The 18045-nt window shown below is 37.2% G+C and overlaps 1 protein-coding gene across 2 annotated transcripts in view; it reads left to right on the top strand.

Annotated features, from left to right (window-relative positions):
• Positions 1-18045, top strand: part of CACNA1D (calcium voltage-gated channel subunit alpha1 D) — a 198204-nt gene that overhangs the window by 152019 nt on the left and 28140 nt on the right. For both annotated transcript variants that reach the window (XM_086470607.1, XM_086470608.1), the window contains 9 exons: positions 5523-5561; positions 5982-6110; positions 6860-6925; positions 8641-8732; positions 10036-10195; positions 11419-11546; positions 11660-11756; positions 13277-13379; positions 14469-14570. In XM_086470607.1, coding sequence (XP_086326733.1) covers positions 5523-5561; positions 5982-6110; positions 6860-6925; positions 8641-8732; positions 10036-10195; positions 11419-11546; positions 11660-11756; positions 13277-13379; positions 14469-14570 — 916 coding nt within the window. The remainder of the gene's footprint in view (positions 1-5522; positions 5562-5981; positions 6111-6859; positions 6926-8640; positions 8733-10035; positions 10196-11418; positions 11547-11659; positions 11757-13276; positions 13380-14468; positions 14571-18045) is intronic.

Raw genomic sequence — 18045 nt, forward strand, 5'->3', positions numbered from 1 at the left:
GAAATAGCACTGCTAATCTTCCCTCTGAGGCCCTCAGGAAAACCTATTTGTCTTGAATCACCACTGTAAACATGTGAGGCTCATTCAATGCTTATGCTGCCGTGACGACTACCGGTGGTTAGTAGCAATGTCATACATCAAAAAAGTCTCTCACAAAACCGGAATTGGATATTCTGCCATTTGGCAAGAAGTAGCACCACTATTAACATCTCAGCACTATGCAGTGCATAAAGTTGACTTGCGAACAGTGGGATGCTCTTTTCATTTGCTGGACTGCTAGTGGAGTGCATACTGGGAGGGCTGGTGCTTATTTTTATGTAGTTGCCCACTTGCCCAGTAACTGGTGGGACAGCTGATCCTGATTGTGCAGAGGAGTGGATTAAGCACCTCGTATCTCTCTCCTCTAAGAGATTCTAGATTCCAGTTTTGAACAAAAGCACTGGGATTTGGTTTGAATCCCACTTTATGCATCAGTATCATATGTTACAACTTATGTTTTGTTGCTAGTAATTGATATTTTTGGATACTGGTAATGCATTTTGTAGACTTTTGCAAGCGTATCTCTTTAGGCTTACAGATAGGTCAGAAAAATACATTCTGTATGGCTTTGCTTTCATTAGTATGAAGTTTTACTGCAATATGAAATGTATATTTTGTTGCGGTATCTGATTTAGAAATAGATTTAAATTTCTGAGCTGCTTTCATGAAGGTGTTACTACTACCAATTTATTTACTTTATTGCACAACTGAATATTTATTAGTTATTATAATAATACTCTATGTCAACATGTTAGTGATGAACTTAAGAGTTTTAAATACATATTTTGTAAGGAAAGAGATCTCTTTTTTATCTGCTCCGGGGTTCTTCACATTGATTCAAAATTTTTACTAAATTATGTATATGGGCATTTGGTTCATGTTGAACATGGACTATAGAGAGCACTGATAAGGCTATGAAGAAAATTACTTGCTAGCACATTTGAATTCCAATTATTCTTTGAACAAATCATGTATGTATATACAGAGATGCACACAGACACACTGCAGATTTCTGAAGATATTTTGGCAACCTGAATGCTTTTGTATATACAATAGTGTCATCATATGTATTTGTCATTCAGATGTTTCCTTCTGTATTTGTGATCATGATTACATCATCATTATGTGTTCATTTGTTTTGGCACACTCTCGTACCCTTTGGCACAATCCGTAAAAAAGAAGCATTTGACCAACACTGTATACTAATATCCACCGGTTTTCACCATGTTTATTTTTTCTTAGACACAGAGCTACAGTTTGCTTCCAATGCATGATGCAATCTCTTTCACACTGTTCACAGTTTTGACATTGAAGCTTTTTTCAGTTAGGATGTCTATTTTGAACTTTTGTTGCAACGTGAAGAGTGTAACGAGGAGTTACTGTTTAGGAAATGTGCTAAATTTTTTGTAAGCAGGAATAAATACTTGACTGAAATTGGTAGTGGTTTGCAAACATTTTAATCAATGACTCAGAAATTCAGGTTGATCATTGGTTAATCTTTTCTGAGGGTTGGGATTGTTTGGGGAAGAAAGCTGCTGTATCAAACTTTGATTAAGAAAAAGGAAAAGTCATATGTTACTGTCTATTTGAAGAATTGGCTTAAATTATATAGTTATAGAGCTTTGCTGAGGTAGGTTCTCGGTGTAGCTGCCACATGGCTGGCAGAAAAGGTAGAATGATTAAGCCAGTCTCTGTCCTTATTTACCTCATTGCAGTGTATCTGTTAGCCAAGCAGTGAAATCAGAAGCTGTTCGTTTATTGTAGCTGTGCTCATTAGCAGACTTCTAGCAGCGATCCCAGAAGCAAACCTGTTGTCCTAGGAACCTCATAGAGTCACAGGAGACAAAAAAAATCATAATGACCAGCCAGTGCCCAAGCATTTGGGACACAAGTAGAATTGCAATGATTGTCCCCCAGGACAGAGTGGAAAGAGGAGATTGTAGGTAATTGCCTTACCGCAGGAAATATTTTTATTTGGGTTCTTGTCAGCAGACATCATCCAAAGACACACTCTCTGCTCAACCTGCCCATGCCCCCGACTCAGTCTCGAGCCTATGCTAATACTTCCCTACATATACATAACGTGCCACCTGCTTATGTGTGTACAATCCAGGCAGGATTATGGAAGCTGCAAATATGATTAGGTGTTTGGGTAGTGTATGTTTTTTCCTTGGAAGCAGACATTCTCTGTTGTTGTCAGTCTGTTGTCATTGTTACTGAAGATTGTGTTATCTTGATCTTAGTTTCCCAGATCTCAGTATTACTTCATGCTGGATGGAGACACATAAATATTAACTAACTTTTCTCTCTTAGATGAGCATTTCCTTCATAAATAGGTAGTAATAATATTGTCTTTGTGGTATATCACTATATTAGCTTCATTATAATTAGTATTAATAATATAAACCAAGCTACTCCTATTATGAAAGGGAAATGCCAGAGAGGGTAAAAAATTAGATGCACTCACTTTAAAATGTCAGTACCCAAAACACTTGGCCAATGATGGACAGAAGTTGAATGTTTTCAGCTCCAATAGAATAAAAAAAACCAAAAACAAAACCAAAACACCTCTGGTATCAGGAGTTTGTTTTCATTGTTTCTAGCATCTCTCTCCACCTTGGTAATTTTGTACAATTTACTACTTGTAAACAGCATGTTTTCCTTTTTAATTCCTGGCCTGCTCTTTCCAGTGTCCATCTTTTATAATGTCTTGCATGTGACATCCTAACACTTACCAGCAGCAGATCAGCCATCAGAAACAGGCAATTCGGACTGACTAGTCCAAAGAAGCTGAGGAACTGATTTCAGAGAGGAGTCCTGTGCACACACGAATGTTCACACACGACTACATTCGGTGCCCTTCAGACAAAAAAAAAAAGTTGGGGGATTTTGCGCTTATCATTCCTGAGCATTCCTGCAGTAGAACTGTTCACATAGTTTTGTCTTAAGCTGATCTCTGGCTGCATTTTCAAAAGTGAGAATTAAGTAATTATTAGGATAGCTATATGTAGAAAAAAGGGGGTTTTTATTGACTTTTCCTTTTGTGAGGGTTTTTTCATAACTAAATCATAATGCATACTCCTCATGATTTTTTCTTTTGGAAAGCAATTAAATAGAAATCTGTAGGACTAAAGTATCCTTTTTCTGTTCCTATCTATCCCTTTACATATTGCTCTCCTGGTACTATCCCTGCCTTATTTGGGGCCCAATCCTTCTCCTATGAAAGCTAGTGGGAAAATGCAAATGCAAAACCAAATGCAAACCCCAGGATTTTTTTACTTTTTTAAGTGTAAATTTATGATGATACTGTAATATATGTTCTGTATCTGTCAAATACTTCATTTAATTTTTGATTATACAAAATATTGAATGCTAATTAAGTAATTTTCTCACTGATTGACAGTATCAAGCTCAGCATGAGCCAGTCACCACAGGTTAATGTGAAATTTCAGGCTTTGTCTGCAGAAGGTGTAATGAAACTTTTTTCTTTAAAAGTTTCAGATAAAAAGGGATTTTTTTCTATACCAAAAAGTCAATAGCAATGTGAGTTTGTGCTTGATGTAGGCAGACAGCTTTGCAAAGTTATTTCCATGTTTTGTGATATTTTGGCATTTATGATGTTTGTGGTTATAAATTTCTCCTTAATCTGTATTTTGATGGTTTTATTTCGAATTGTTGAAATCTGCAGGGAGTTTCTAATGCCGTAAATGTTTTTCATTGGCAGGATATTTTTTGTGTATTTTCTATAAGTGCTTACAAAGCTTAGATATAACAGCTGATTTTACAAATACTCTGAAGTGTAATGAGGAGATCTGGGTTTTGGTTAATATTAATGCCTCAATTTAGTAATAATCCCTTAAATAGTTTTAAAACTCTTTTGTTTCAGAAAATACTGATATCCTGGCAGGGCAGTAATGTATACTTATGTAGATTGCACATAGTTGAACAAACTTATTTTTACCTCATTTTGCCTTTATGATATCTTTATATATGTTTTGCAAAAAAGTAATAGACAAAACAATTTGTATTTTAATAAAAACCACTAATGATCTGACCTTAACAAAGTACTACCTATTCTTGGTTTTTTTACCATGGTATGTTTGTACAATACACTGCTAGTATTTTCAGCAGAATCAGCTCCTCTCTTTTCCCTTCCTTTTTCCCAGGTTTTATCTTGGGTAACAGCAATACTTGAGATTTTACTCAGTGAAGCATGGCGTTGAGAGTGTGTCTGATGCATCCACAGTATGTTGGAAGCAGCACTGGGGAGACATTGTGGTTATTGCCGTTATATGTGACAATAATTGTTGAAAGGTGCCCCTATATAAGGAGGATATTTTAGGCAAGAGAGTAAGACCCATTACTTGGGTCTAACGGCCAGACTCCCATATGTTCTAGCGCCATAAATGTTTTTAAAGATGCTTCCATTCACTTTTGGAAAAGGCTGCTGTGAATCTATCAGTGCACAAGCAAGCATGGGCAGTTGGTCCTTTAAGCTTCGCTAGCTGCTTTGCTAAGTGTCTGACCATTTACGATATCATAGAGTCATTAGTCTGGAAGAGACCTCTAATATCATCATGGCAGTTTCTCCACAGACAGACAGAGACATTATAAAGAGAGAAGTGAGTTTCTTCTTCACAGGACATAGAGTTTGGCTCTGTGAACAAGAAGTTGGTGTGTGCCTCTGTCCTCCCTTGTAGCCTCTGAGGGTTGTACAGGTCTGTTCCGAAAGGGTCAATCAAATCCAGAAGCCCTTTCTCCGTGGTTGATCCTGTTACACCAGCTGAGGTATATGAATACTTTGTAGATGCTGAGAGAGTATAAGTATTACCTTCTCATTGGGCTAACTCTGTGGAAGGGTTAGCCTTCGTGTCATTGTACTAAAAATGTTTTACTTTGGCAGAGTGAAAAATCTGTCCTTGTTAAGCACTACAAAATCCAGTGCTCGTCACTGAGTTAACTCAAATGAATTACTTTGCTTTAAGGGGACTCCTGATGTGATATTAAACACAATTACTTGAATATGGTTAGATTCCAGTGATGGGGTAATTCATCTTCAGAAAGAGCACAGCAGAAAAGTGGGCCTCGAAAGGCCAGTTTGGCTCCAAAGCTTTGTTCTTGAGTTTTACTCAGGCTTACAGCTACAGTTTTATGCAATCTGTGGAAATCGATGGCTAATTTTGTTTGGCTTACATGTGAGCAGCTTACCATTTGTATTTACTTTCCATTGAGTCTCTTAAACATGTTTTATACTGGCAGATTTTACTGTGAGCCAGCCAACAATGTTTTTGTATGAGCCAGCTAACATGAAATGCTAAAGGGAGGTTTTAATAAGGATATTAATGTTTTGCTTAGGAAGTATATTGAGTTGAAAGATGTTCATTTACATTTAGAAATGAAAAATGTCTTTCTGTTTATGGTTAAACTGATTTTTTTTAATCTTTTATTTGATTTTAATATTTAATATTCTTAATTTCTTAAAGCCAAAGCCAACTGAAACAGTCACAACTGATGAGTCTGGGGTAAGATTAGTAAACTGACCCCAGTGGTTTTACCTCTACTTGAGTTTATTCTTTTTACCATGTCTATTTTCCACCAATTTTTTTCTGTATTTTTCGTAACTGTCTTACTACAAAGGTGTTATGCAGTGGTTTGTATTCATTGTCAATGTACTTTTGAAGTCTACTACAAACAAACCCAATATGATCCTTATTAACAAACCAGAAAACTTGGAAATGCATGTGATGTGTGAAGCATTTCTACAGGTCCTGTGTTTTTAGCATGTAATTTTTCCTTTCATATCATGCTTATCAAGATGAAAAGGCCCTCGAGATACATTTTTCAAATCTTACCTCTTCCACCTGTGCATTTGTTGTTGTTTTTCTGGAAGTGTTGCATGCTTGAGTTTGTATTTGGTTTGACTTCTCCATGATGCTCTTCAGAACTCTGAAGACAGCGCTAGAATCTCCATCACGTTTTTCCGTCTCTTCCGGGTGATGAGACTGGTGAAGCTGCTTAGCAGAGGAGAAGGAATCAGAACTTTACTGTGGACGTTTATTAAGTCATTTCAGGTTAGCAAAATGTGTTTAAATTTGCTTTATAATTACAACCATTCATACACCAAATTTTATGAGGTAATATTCTGCAGAGTGCAAAAACCATTTCTTTTCAAATTCATGCTATCAATAATGACATATTTAATTATATTTGCATATTAATGCCAAAATAAACTTCACCAGTTACTTCAGGGAGTCCAAGGGTCATTCTTTCTCATTTAATATTAGCTGTTACTGTGAAATTTCTACATTACTTCATAAAAAAATATTTGTTATATCTAAAAGGGTAGGATAGGTTTGAAACTCACATAGGTCTCATACTTCCACACATTTTATTAGGTGACTACAAAAGAGGAATTTAATCTATTTTTTTAAATATAAAACTTATTTCATAAGTGTAACAAATAAATACTTGAATCCTTGCTCCTGAAAACTCTGATGAATGTCAAGTTAGTGGAACTCTATAACTGTATAGAAGGAAGTATCTCTGTGTTGTCAGAGTCAGTAATGAAAATAAAATTTAAAACTGCTAAAGATGATTTTTCTGCCTGGATTTCTGGCAGAAATAATTTAAAATATTATGAAGCTTGTATTCATTCTATGTGGCAGAATATTAAGAGTGACAGGTAATAACATTTTAAGCACTTGCAAAGGAATAAAAACCTTGGAAAAGCCTGTGTTGTACAGAGAAAGTATTTTTGTAAATGGAAATTGAAATTATGCTGTGAAATTATTAAAAGACAATGCATCTGTCCCATTTCTAGGCTCTGCCTTATGTTGCCCTTCTGATAGCCATGCTGTTCTTCATCTATGCTGTCATTGGAATGCAGGTAATTACAGAATTTTTTTAGCATTAAGCAAAAGTACAGTGTTGGCTACTCTGAGACTGGTTTGCAAAGTTGCTTATTGAAACATTCCTTTGATAGAGGTGCTATATATAAGACAGGGCTTTCAGAGTAAAGTGAAAATCTTTTATTGATTATGATTTTCGTAGTCAGAAAATCCAAAAAGATGCAAGAGAAAGGCTTAGTGTGAGCTTATAGTACTTGGTTTGCTGGAAGGAGCCACTCCTCTTCCATGTACTGTGAAGTCTATTCCTATGCATGAATGTATGAAAGAATGCATGGCTTCTTTTTACTATAGACTTGTTTTGGGAATCAGGCATTAGAACTCCAACTTTTTTTTTTTTTTATTCTTTTCATATGGGAAAGACTAGAGCTAGGAAAAGAATCTAGCTAAGGATTTAGGCACAGCTGAGCCTATGATTAATCAAGAGTAGGATAGACATACAAGATGTACAAGCACAGAAAGGATTTTGGTAACTTAAAATGTAAAAATGTGATGTTGGGATGAAGGTGCCACTCCTTCCACAAGCTGCAGTGCTGTGAGGGCAAAACAGGTTCTCCAGTCTTAATAATTGGAGATAGCTAGATAGGAGAAACCTGTCAGGAAACTGTTCCCAAAATTCCTACTACTGGGTTGTTTCTAGTGGGAGGATGGATGGGATAGCTAGTTGAGAAGGGACTGCTCAGACTGCAGGAAAGCAGCAGGTAAAGGCGCTGAGCATGGAGCTGTGACTGGGACTGCAGTTGGAGTTGCATGGTAGCCTCTGTGCCACACATGAGATCTGGTGCCTGAGGAGCATGGCTGGATGGTGCTCAACACTTTGGCAGAAGTTCCCCTGGATTTGGCTGCAGTTTTCTCTCTCCCTCTTTTTTTTTCTTCTCCTGATAACACTGGTTTTCCTGCCATAAGGCTGTAGGATACCTCTGCATTCCGTAAAACAGGTGTTTTCTTTTGTTCTCAGAGTTGTAAGGTTCTTCAAACTGGCACTAAAGGAGGTCCTAATTAAATAGGATGAGAAGAAATATGCTATGGAGGGTGGTTTTGCTTCCTCACTCTTTCTCTTCATCATTTATCCAAAAGCAGCTTGATGTCCTTACAGTCCAGCAGCATGTATACAGAGCAACATTGTGTTAATCTCTCTAAATTAAGTAACAGCCTTCCCTGTATTGTAAGAGGATATAAATGTATTATATTGGTGAAGAAGAACGATCTTGTGACCAAGGAATTGCAATTTAGTTTTGAAGAACAGAACTAATTTCCATCTTTGGCTGAGACAGGATGCTCAGATTCTCTGTACTTCAGTTTCCATCTTTGCATCTCTTTTTCTCTATTTAGACTCGAGGTTTTCAAGACAGCAATTATTTCTTTATTACAAGTATGTCCAGTATTTAATGCGGTAGGGCCTTAATATCAAAAAAGGACTCTAGGTGCTAGTTTAAAACAAATAATGTTTTCTCACCTGAAGTATAGGAATGTGTGTTAGTATTATAATGGTTTATTGATGCCAAAATAAATGATTAAGAATTATCTTGTATATGTGATAAATTTACGTCATTATCAGGAAAATCTAAAGAGAGTAAAGAAAGTGTATTTGTGAAAGTGTTTTTCATACATAGTGAAGCAAGTTTAGACTGCAAGGCCTACAGCTTCTGACAGTACAGGTCACTAGGATGAAAGTCAAAGTCCTATTTTATTGTAGGTGTTTGGAAAAGTGGCCATGAGGGACAACAATCAAATAAACAGAAACAACAATTTTCAGACCTTCCCCCAAGCTGTGCTCCTTCTCTTCAGGTGCGTAAACCTTAACTCTTACTTAATGCATCCCATTTCATTGTTATGTGAGAAATGTCTGTAGCTCTTGAACCACGGGTTTATTCAAAATGTGTTTGCAAGTGAGAAGCAATTTAGCATAGCAAGCACATACTCTATATGGCTGTATGCTGAGTGTCCATTGGCACAGCAGGGTTCTAATCAGGTGATACAGACCTAAACTCATTGCAGCTGTTGTGAAACATCTCATTTGTGGACTACTTGTCTTCAGGCAGAGCCCAAATATAGTCAGCCCTGATGTCACTGTGCAGGCGTGGGGAAAGGTGAAAAAGACTGTGCCCTTACTGTAATCTTCACAAGCATGGCTAGCATGACAGTTTGAAAAAATGAAAGGTTGTTGCAAAGATAAAGAAATAAACTGTTCTTTACATCTTTGCTGAAGAGAGGAGAAGAAGTAGAGGGTGTAACTTGCTGAAGGGAAATACCAGATAAGCAGTGGGCAAACCTTTCTGGTGGCAAAGGTAGCTAAATCTTGATGTAGGGAGGTTAGGGAATCTCCATCACTGCAGAGCTTAAGAGGAGGGTAAATATTTGCCAGGAGTGCTTCAAAGTGTTCTGGAGCAAGGAGAGGGAATGACATGGGACAGGGATGCCTCTAAAGATGACAGCCTTGAGGGCTCTCTTGCCTGTGATTCTGTAACTCCACTTGGCTCTTATATGTTGTTACTACTTTGGTTGGCAAAACTGGCAGGTCTTTCCTTGTCTGAGACCAAGGGCATCACCCCATGAGACCTAGGTCACTTTATGCATGTAAAGACTTGTCTTTGAAACTCAGTAATGAACACAGCCAAAAATGTCATAAATATGTAGTTGTATTTTGCTTATTTGAAATCATGGGTCTGTACACAGGCATTACCCAACTATGCAAAAAATGCAATAGCAGAAGTTAGAGACAAGCATTTCCTCAACCATGCTGGGGAAAAGGCAATTCATCTTTTACAAACAGATACCTTTAACTTTTATGACAGGTTTTCATACAGAACACGCTTTCATGCACAGCAGCTCCACTGCAATAAGTATTTAACTTGTAAATCACAGTTCGGGGTTCAAATTTTTACATGCTAGCCTTTATGGTACATTAGTCTGTCTTATAAAATGTGTCTGCAATCTCATATCGATGCTTGTCATTTCTGAAACATTCACAATCTGTCTTCACTTTTGTGCTTGTACAGCTCCAAGCATTTTCTCAGACCCTAACAAGTTAATACATCTTTATTCTGTTTTTATCAAAGAATGCCTAATTTATCTTTGTGACCTTGTAAAGGTGTGCAACTGGAGAAGCCTGGCAGGAAATCATGCTGGCATGTTTGCCTGGAAAACGCTGTGATCCAGAATCTGATTATAATCCAGGGGAAGAATACACATGTGGAAGCAATTTTGCCATCATTTATTTTATCAGTTTTTACATGCTTTGTGCATTTTTGGTGAGTCTATCTTGTGCTTATTAACAGAAATGAGCTTTGGAATTTTGACTTTCTTCTGAACTAAGAGTAGTGGGTTCAGTGAACAATTGAAAATCCCACGTGTAAAATATTTTTGCAGGGTTATGTTTTTCTATACACAGTCCTAAATCCTGTATCTTATACTGATTTTTGTGATGAGGGTGGTGAAACACTGGCACAGGCTGCCCAGAGAGGTGGTAGATGCCCCATCCTTGGAAGCATTCAAGGTCAAGCCGGACTGGGCTCTGGGCAACCTGATCCAGCTAAAGATGTCCCTGGTCACTGCAGGGGGGTTGAACTGGATGAGCTTTAAAGGTCCCTTCCAGTTCTGTCATTCTAAACTCTCGTGTGCAAGTTGTTATTCTGACTACAGGTATGCAGGAGTGATTGGTTGCATGTTTGAAAGCTAAGTTAACAGTCTTTTCATCAGCTGTTGTTTCATGCATTTCTCAGTAGTATTGAATATTCATTAATAATGTAATGGGTCTGCATGGCAAGGTTTTGGTGGCATACTGGTTAATGCTATTTGTATTATTTAAACTTAGCAGAATTTGGATTCGTATCTCTACAAGTGTACTCAAACTGTGGCATGTGAGATGTGAACAATAACCTTTCTTCATAATCCATGACATAATGGATTATTTGCTCTAAAATAGATGTTTTTCCTTGTTGCAGGTGTCTGGTCTAAGCTGGTTGATTTGTTCTGTTCGTAGTACTGTTCTCCTTATAAAAGGAGAGTGGTCAGAGTTCTGTGAACTAACGTAAACATACACGTTCTGCTGTTCTGTGTTATCTCCTGTGTTAACAAAACACATGCATAAGTCTTATTGTCATGACACTGAATCCTATTAATACAAAAGCCATTTCCCAAGACCTACACTGTGTCAAATAAATGTATGGGATCCATTCTTTAATTTGATGTAGTGGGATCTGGCAAATCAAGGAGGAGAAACAAAACTGTGTTAGAGCCTATGTCAAAGATTGAATACTCAGATAGAATCACACACTTGTCATGTCATTACCTGATAGAGTTCCAGTTAGTCGGTTACACGATTAGCAAGTATTTTCTGTGATATTTGATATTTGCCAAAAATCATTGTTTATGAGATCAATTTATTTGCTTGAATTCTTGACCTGCTACCTTTTTATTGAATATTTTTTTTAAATTTCAAAATAATTAAGGCAGATTGTTCTTAATTTTTTAGATTATAAACTTATTTGTGGCTGTCATTATGGATAATTTTGACTATTTGACACGTGACTGGTCTATTCTGGGTCCCCATCATTTGGATGAGTTCAAAAGGATATGGTCAGAATATGACCCTGAAGCGAAGTAAGTTAGATAGTTTTTCTGATAAGATTTATGTGGTAAAACCAATAAAAGCAGAGTATAGTATATTCTTTGGGAATGGTTGTGTGTTGGTAACTGATGTGTGTTGGTTCTAGGGGAAGGATAAAACATCTCGATGTGGTTACATTACTGAGACGCATTCAGCCACCACTTGGTTTTGGCAAATTATGCCCTCACAGAGTGGCCTGCAAGGTAGGTTTTACCCTGTTTTTTTCTTTCCAGGGTTCTCTCACAGTTCATTCATTCATTCTGCCCCTTATGTGTCACATATGCACACTGATCCTGTCTTCACAAGATCTCCTTCACTCTTGTTTTCCCCTTTTTTTGCAGGCTTAACTTAAACCAGCAAAGCTAGGGACATTTCTTTCAGTGTACTCATTTGAGTAGTTACCACCAATGTACAATTCTTCACAGAGCATCAAAATGAAAGGGGCCAGTCTGCAAATCAGTCACTAGTCTATTATTGTCACGTATATGAACTACCTCATCCCAGCATTTCTGGTGACTGTGTCACGTATAAGACTACTTCAACCCAATGACATTTCTGATTTCTTTTCAGTCCCAGGGAGGACAGTACAGTAATTTACGTTAATTGACCGTTAAGTTTGGATACAGTACTTCTACAGTCGCATCTATGAGAAGTTTGCTGCACATGAAACACAGAAATGAGATTGAAGTGTGGGGACTGCAAGATGATAAACCAAGCTGAAGTTAATAATGGCACGATGTGTAATTTAGATGAGGATTAATTGCATTTTAATATAAAAGTTTAAAAGCAAAACAAAGGAGATGAATAATTATTATGTTATTTGAGGATTTCAGAACTATGGATATTGTGGGTTTAGCAATTTCAGTACGAATAAGATCAGGCCTTTTAATTAAAGGATTGTTACAACAGCACTGGCAGTTGGATTTCTTTTATGTCTGTTTTATAAAGAGGTAAGTTGATGTATAAAACACTGGGTTCAAATGGAATGCTACAAGGGATACCTAAAGTGAACCTGTATCTATACATTAAGATAAGTTATCCAATTGAGTAATGCTTTTACACTAGAATAGAAGAAAATCCAAGTCAGACATTAAGAAAATATTTTTATAGATTAAATAGTGTTTCCTCTGACAGACAGCAGCGATACTGCTCTGAAAGATGAACACTGTAATGCAGAGATGGACTAATCCAAAGAGGAAAGCCCCCTTCACACCGTTTCAGTGTAGATAGCATAAGAGATGCATGGCGTCACTGAAGTTACCCGAGAAATGAATCAGCTTATACAAAACAGGCCTGGTGCTGTGGTTTTTCATGGAGCCTGAAGCTGGAGGAGCACATGGGAAACCTGGAACATGACTGCAACTGGAGTGCACGCTCTTAAATAACTGCATTTGTCCTTCAGACTTGCATAGTGTGACTTATAGCCAAGGACTGGGCTTCAGTGTTTGCAAATTAACTCAATAAATAGTTCGTGAAAACTACCAGACAGTGTAGCTCTTGTATAAGTGTGCATGTGATTAATACCAGCAAGAAGCGATAAGGGGTGGTTATTGTATGCAGCAGGGATGGCTCAACTTTTTTTGAAGACATAATTTTTATGCCTCTCAGTGGATATTATTCTTTGAATACATCAGCTTTTCAGAAATGAACATTACAGGAGGTTTGTTGGGTTTTTTTTCAAAGAAAGACACAGCAAAATTTGTTTTCTTTTTCTCATTTACAGAGGTTAGTAGCCATGAATATGCCACTGAACAGTGATGGAACTGTCATGTTCAATGCTACTTTGTTTGCTTTGGTTAGGACTGCTTTAAAGATAAAAACAGAAGGTAAGGTTCTTAGCTGTAAAGCCTTTACTGCACTTGTCAGAAGGTACAATGAGGAAGAGTTACAATTTACTTTGTTAGTTTTGTTGGACATGAGTATGAGCGTCTTAGTCTTACTGTATTTGGGTTGCTTTTGGATCATGAGTTGTATTCACTGTTGTAAGGAATGATTTGCTAGAAGATGAAAGGAAAAGGGGTAGTGAGGCTAGAGCCAAAGAAGTCTCAGAGATTATTATATGCTCTTATCTGGTCATATAAAAACATGTTCCAGTGGCATAACGGGAGTTCTAGTGCAAGGAGCAAAAGAGTTCCCCGTTCTATCCATCCAAGACGCTCCTTCCTCACTACTCTTTATCTTGGTGCCTTGGATCCCACGTTGGTGCAACTGCAACTTTTGCACACTTGAAAGCAACATCCCCAGTTTGGTCAAGGCCAGTTCTGACTGGGTTGAACGGATTTCTGTCATTTACTTCAGAGAGGGAGAAGTTTTAAAAAATACTAGTATGTTTCAAATAATTTTGCTTTCTATTTTCATATGTTTTCTCATTATTTTTATCACCTCTTTCTACTTTCTGTTCCATGTCTTCTGCCATTCTTAGCAGAATTTGAGTTCACTGTCAGTAACAAACTGATTAGATTAAGTCCCTCAGGCATTGCTGTAGCTTAGTGGAGCGCTGCAAGAGATGAAAAACCGCTCTGTAGTCAGTTGCCTGAACTTTGAAGCCTGTACGACTGAGTAATTACTCTGATTAAACAAATAAAGGCTCAGCTTTGGATCCAGAAGGAAGTGGCTTGCAAATAGCAAGTCATCACTTTCAGCACAGTTAGGCAGAAGCTAGTAAGCAGTGACAGAGTAGAGCCAAGATCTGTAAATTACTGTTCACCTATGCAGTACTCCAGAGACTGATTTGAAAGCCCCAGGAGCTCACTGTCTTAGGCCATTCTCTTTAGTTGTTATCTGCTACTTCTTGCTGCAAAGCATCCTTATCACTGTCTTTATTTGTATACAGCTAATTAATATCCAAAGGATTGTTCATTGCAGCTGCCTGAAATATAATTGCCATTTTGTGTTTTTCTGGTTTATTGCCACAGGTAATCTAGAGCAAGCAAATGAAGAACTTAGAGCGGTTATAAAGAAAATATGGAAGAAAACAAGCATGAAATTACTTGACCAAGTTGTCCCTCCAGCTGGCGGTCAGTCTGATAAACTTTGCAATATGCTATTCTCTGTGTGTTTTGGTCTTTCTAGACTGTTATGAAGCAAAGAAATAAAATTACTAAATTTTGCAATTACAATGTCATTAAAAGACAACAAACAATAATAACAAAATAAATATAGAGAAAATTATATCCTGTTACACTAGATAATCATGTAGGACTGATAAGTACAACTTCCTTAGATCAAAAAGAAAGAAAGGAAAATGTCACGCTTATTTTCTTGCTTGAAAAAAAACCCCTTATTAGACCTAAATCTAATCTTGATTTCAAGTCATTCAGCAAAATAAAATGAACTTAGTTTGATTTCAATGTATTGAGCAAAATAACATGTTTTGTACTAATCAAGCTTGACAATGTACACTATGTTATAGCTTAGATCCTTGTATACATTGAATACTTCTGGGAGAAAACTAAAATTTAATCACCAGCTTAAAAATTTTTTTTTGCTAAATTAATAAAGCAAGAAGCTAAATTTTCTCAGTTACACCAGTTTAAACCAGACCAGTTCCATAGTCAACAGATCATGGAAATTGTTCAGATTTATGCCAGTGTGACTGAGATACGGATATGGCCCACGTAAAGAGACATCTAAATTCTAATGACGCCAATACATTTGCGAGAACTACAAGGCACGCATATTAGTTGTTCCTACATGCTGTGAGGTCAGATATTTGTTATATCTCTCTTTTAAAATATATATATTCCAATATATATATTTAGCCTTTTTCAATATATACATTTCTATTAATATGCTGTAGTGTAGGTTTAGGTGACTGGGTTTTACTTGCTTTTTCAAGTTTTAAAGGTGCAGGATCTGTTGCACTGTCACCCATACCCAAGATATATTAACCGAAACATCCAATACCTAGATTCATTGTAATCATCTGGTATTTCTTGTAGTTTATTGTACTTTTATAGTGTTACGGCAGCTTTCAAGACTGATCAGACTCAGGTTTGGAAGCAGACTCAAGATCCCAGGCCCGATGGTGGTGGAGGCTGATCCCTTTCTGAAGGTGATGCTCTCAGTCTCTAGGGGAGGAAGAGCATGCTGGCTGCACTGCTGTTCAGCATGACCCAAGAAGCAGCATTAGCTTTGTTGCTGGAGAGAGCCACTTGCTATTGGTGTGGTGGCATCCAGATAATCGTGGGGATGAAAGCAAAAATCTGGCAAATTTGACAATCCAAAGGGGAACTGATACTGCACATTTAAAACAACTTTTTGTGTTCTACTCTGTTTTTAGCCTTACACCTAAGTGCTTGCATGGCATAGATGAATTGCTTTGTTATTGTTGTAACTATGTGCTTGAGCTTTTTCTGCAGCCTCTATTCCTTTCAACTATGAGTCTTTCCGAATATTCTGAAGCAATTCTGTTTTAGGGTGGTGGCATGGAATTAGCGTTGCCTCTTGCCAACTTTATTCCCCTACATTTTTTAATTGAAATAGAGATGCATGCTTCAGAATAGCGAGCTGTGCCTGCCTAAATCAATCTGACAAAGAATCTGTAAAGGTCACATTCCTATAACTAATCTTACATAGTAACTCACTGTTAACTTCAGCTTCATTTCATTGCTGAATATAAGCTGTATATTTGTTTTCAGCTGTACTAAAATTCATTGCTAATATTTATTCTGCAAATGTAGCTCTTCAGTGTAGCTAGAAGGCTGAAAACCTGGGTCATTGCTCAATTGATAGAAAACAGTATGGCTTCCACAGCCCAGTATAAATAAGAACATGTTGAGAAGTCCTTAAGACTTACGGATTTTTTCATTTGTTTGGTTTGTTTCTCTGTGGATGTTGTTGTGACTTACCTGAAAATTAAAAATATTTAACCCACCTAGAAAAAAGATGAATATAGCTATTTTACATTCATATGCCATAGGAGTGTAAAATAGCTTAGTATAGAGTAGAAATCAGTTTTTATTGATGCTTAATATTCAACAGAAAATTGTATATGAGAATAACACCAGTGACGTCTGATAATAACAACCTGCTAGAAGAAAATTCTCTTCAATATAAACCAACAAAGCATCCAAACTCAATATGTTAAAATCCCTTTCACTTAAAAGTATTAAGCAGTCTAGCTGACAATGTTTTTCTCCAGTATTACTTTTGCTGGTACTACTGAATGCTAGATCCTTCATGTGCTTGTGACCATACCTCCAGAACACAAACAGAACAATTATTTGCAGAGCAGAATGAAATTAATCCATATAGTATTTTTTCCTGATTTATAAATAGATGCACTAGAAATGAACAGCTAGTTAATTATTGGTACTGGTTAAATAACTCATTACTACAACTTAGTTAGTGACACCTATCCAGTACAGAAAAATGAAACTGTTTTGCAAAAACATAGAATGTCAGTCAAATGCCTGACTGTATGAATGAGTTAACATTCCTAGGAGACTAGAGAGTAAGAGAAATGTATACAACTCACTAAAGTCACCTGTATTCTCTAAACTCCCCAGTCTCCACCCGCAAGCCCATTTAATCCTGCCTAATACTTTTTGCCCTCTTCCAAAATCTTCCTACTGAAATGATTCCTTTTGCTGTCACTAATTGTAGTTATGGATTTGTCTATTCTGTGGTCAGTTATGCTTAGCTGCCTCCCTGTATCTGTCCATATCTGGCTATATGTGTGTTACTCAAAAAACAAAGTCAAGGATGGCTCTCCTGGGCCAGGCCTCAGTTCATGTGTGCACGTGTCTGCAGTGCAACTGACTGTGCCTGTGAAGCACATGTACATCTTGTTTGTATGTACAAACTTTGACATGCACAATTCAGCAAACTGATAATGCATTTGTCTAATATGCTTATAAAAATTCGGTGCATGTCCAGAGTGACCAATAAGAACCCTTGATTTCTGCATACTGAGACTTGGCAGGTATTGTCATCTCAGGCACAGTCAGTAGCCGTGCGATGTCATAGCCTGACTTGAGACATGCTCTAAGTGCAACCCATAGTAGTATATGTTACACGGAGTCTGTCACTTTTATGTGCTTGTTATTTCTAGGAGCTATTTGCTTCCTTAAAAGTTCTGTTCAAATACTTGAAAAAAAATAGTATAAAGGATGGGGAAAGACTTATCTGGGGAGTTTGACCAAGGCTATGTTGCAGATCAATGGATTCAGCTAAACTAAGGAAAGCAAGTTTAGATTACATGTTTTATAAGAGATCTCTTATAACAAAGCACTGTTAGTCTCCTGAGGGGCTGCCAAGGGAGACTGTAGATGAACATCAAAGCAAATGTTCACAAAAAGTTTACAAATTAGGTTTGTGGAGTCAATTAAAAAGCTTTTTACTGCTGAGACTGGATCTGTTCCTGCTGTTTCCTAGTGGGAAGTGGGGGGTCTTAGACCTTTGAGGAGATGTCAGTATTTGGCAGAGCAGGCTCTTTAATGTGCTAAGTTATTTCCCGCAACACACTGGTCTCCCAACCAAGATATTTTA

This window comes from Leptosomus discolor, chromosome 9 (assembly GCF_034619465.1).
Source record: "Leptosomus discolor isolate bLepDis1 chromosome 9, bLepDis1.hap2, whole genome shotgun sequence".
Classification (NCBI taxonomy): domain Eukaryota; kingdom Metazoa; phylum Chordata; class Aves; order Leptosomiformes; family Leptosomidae; genus Leptosomus; species Leptosomus discolor.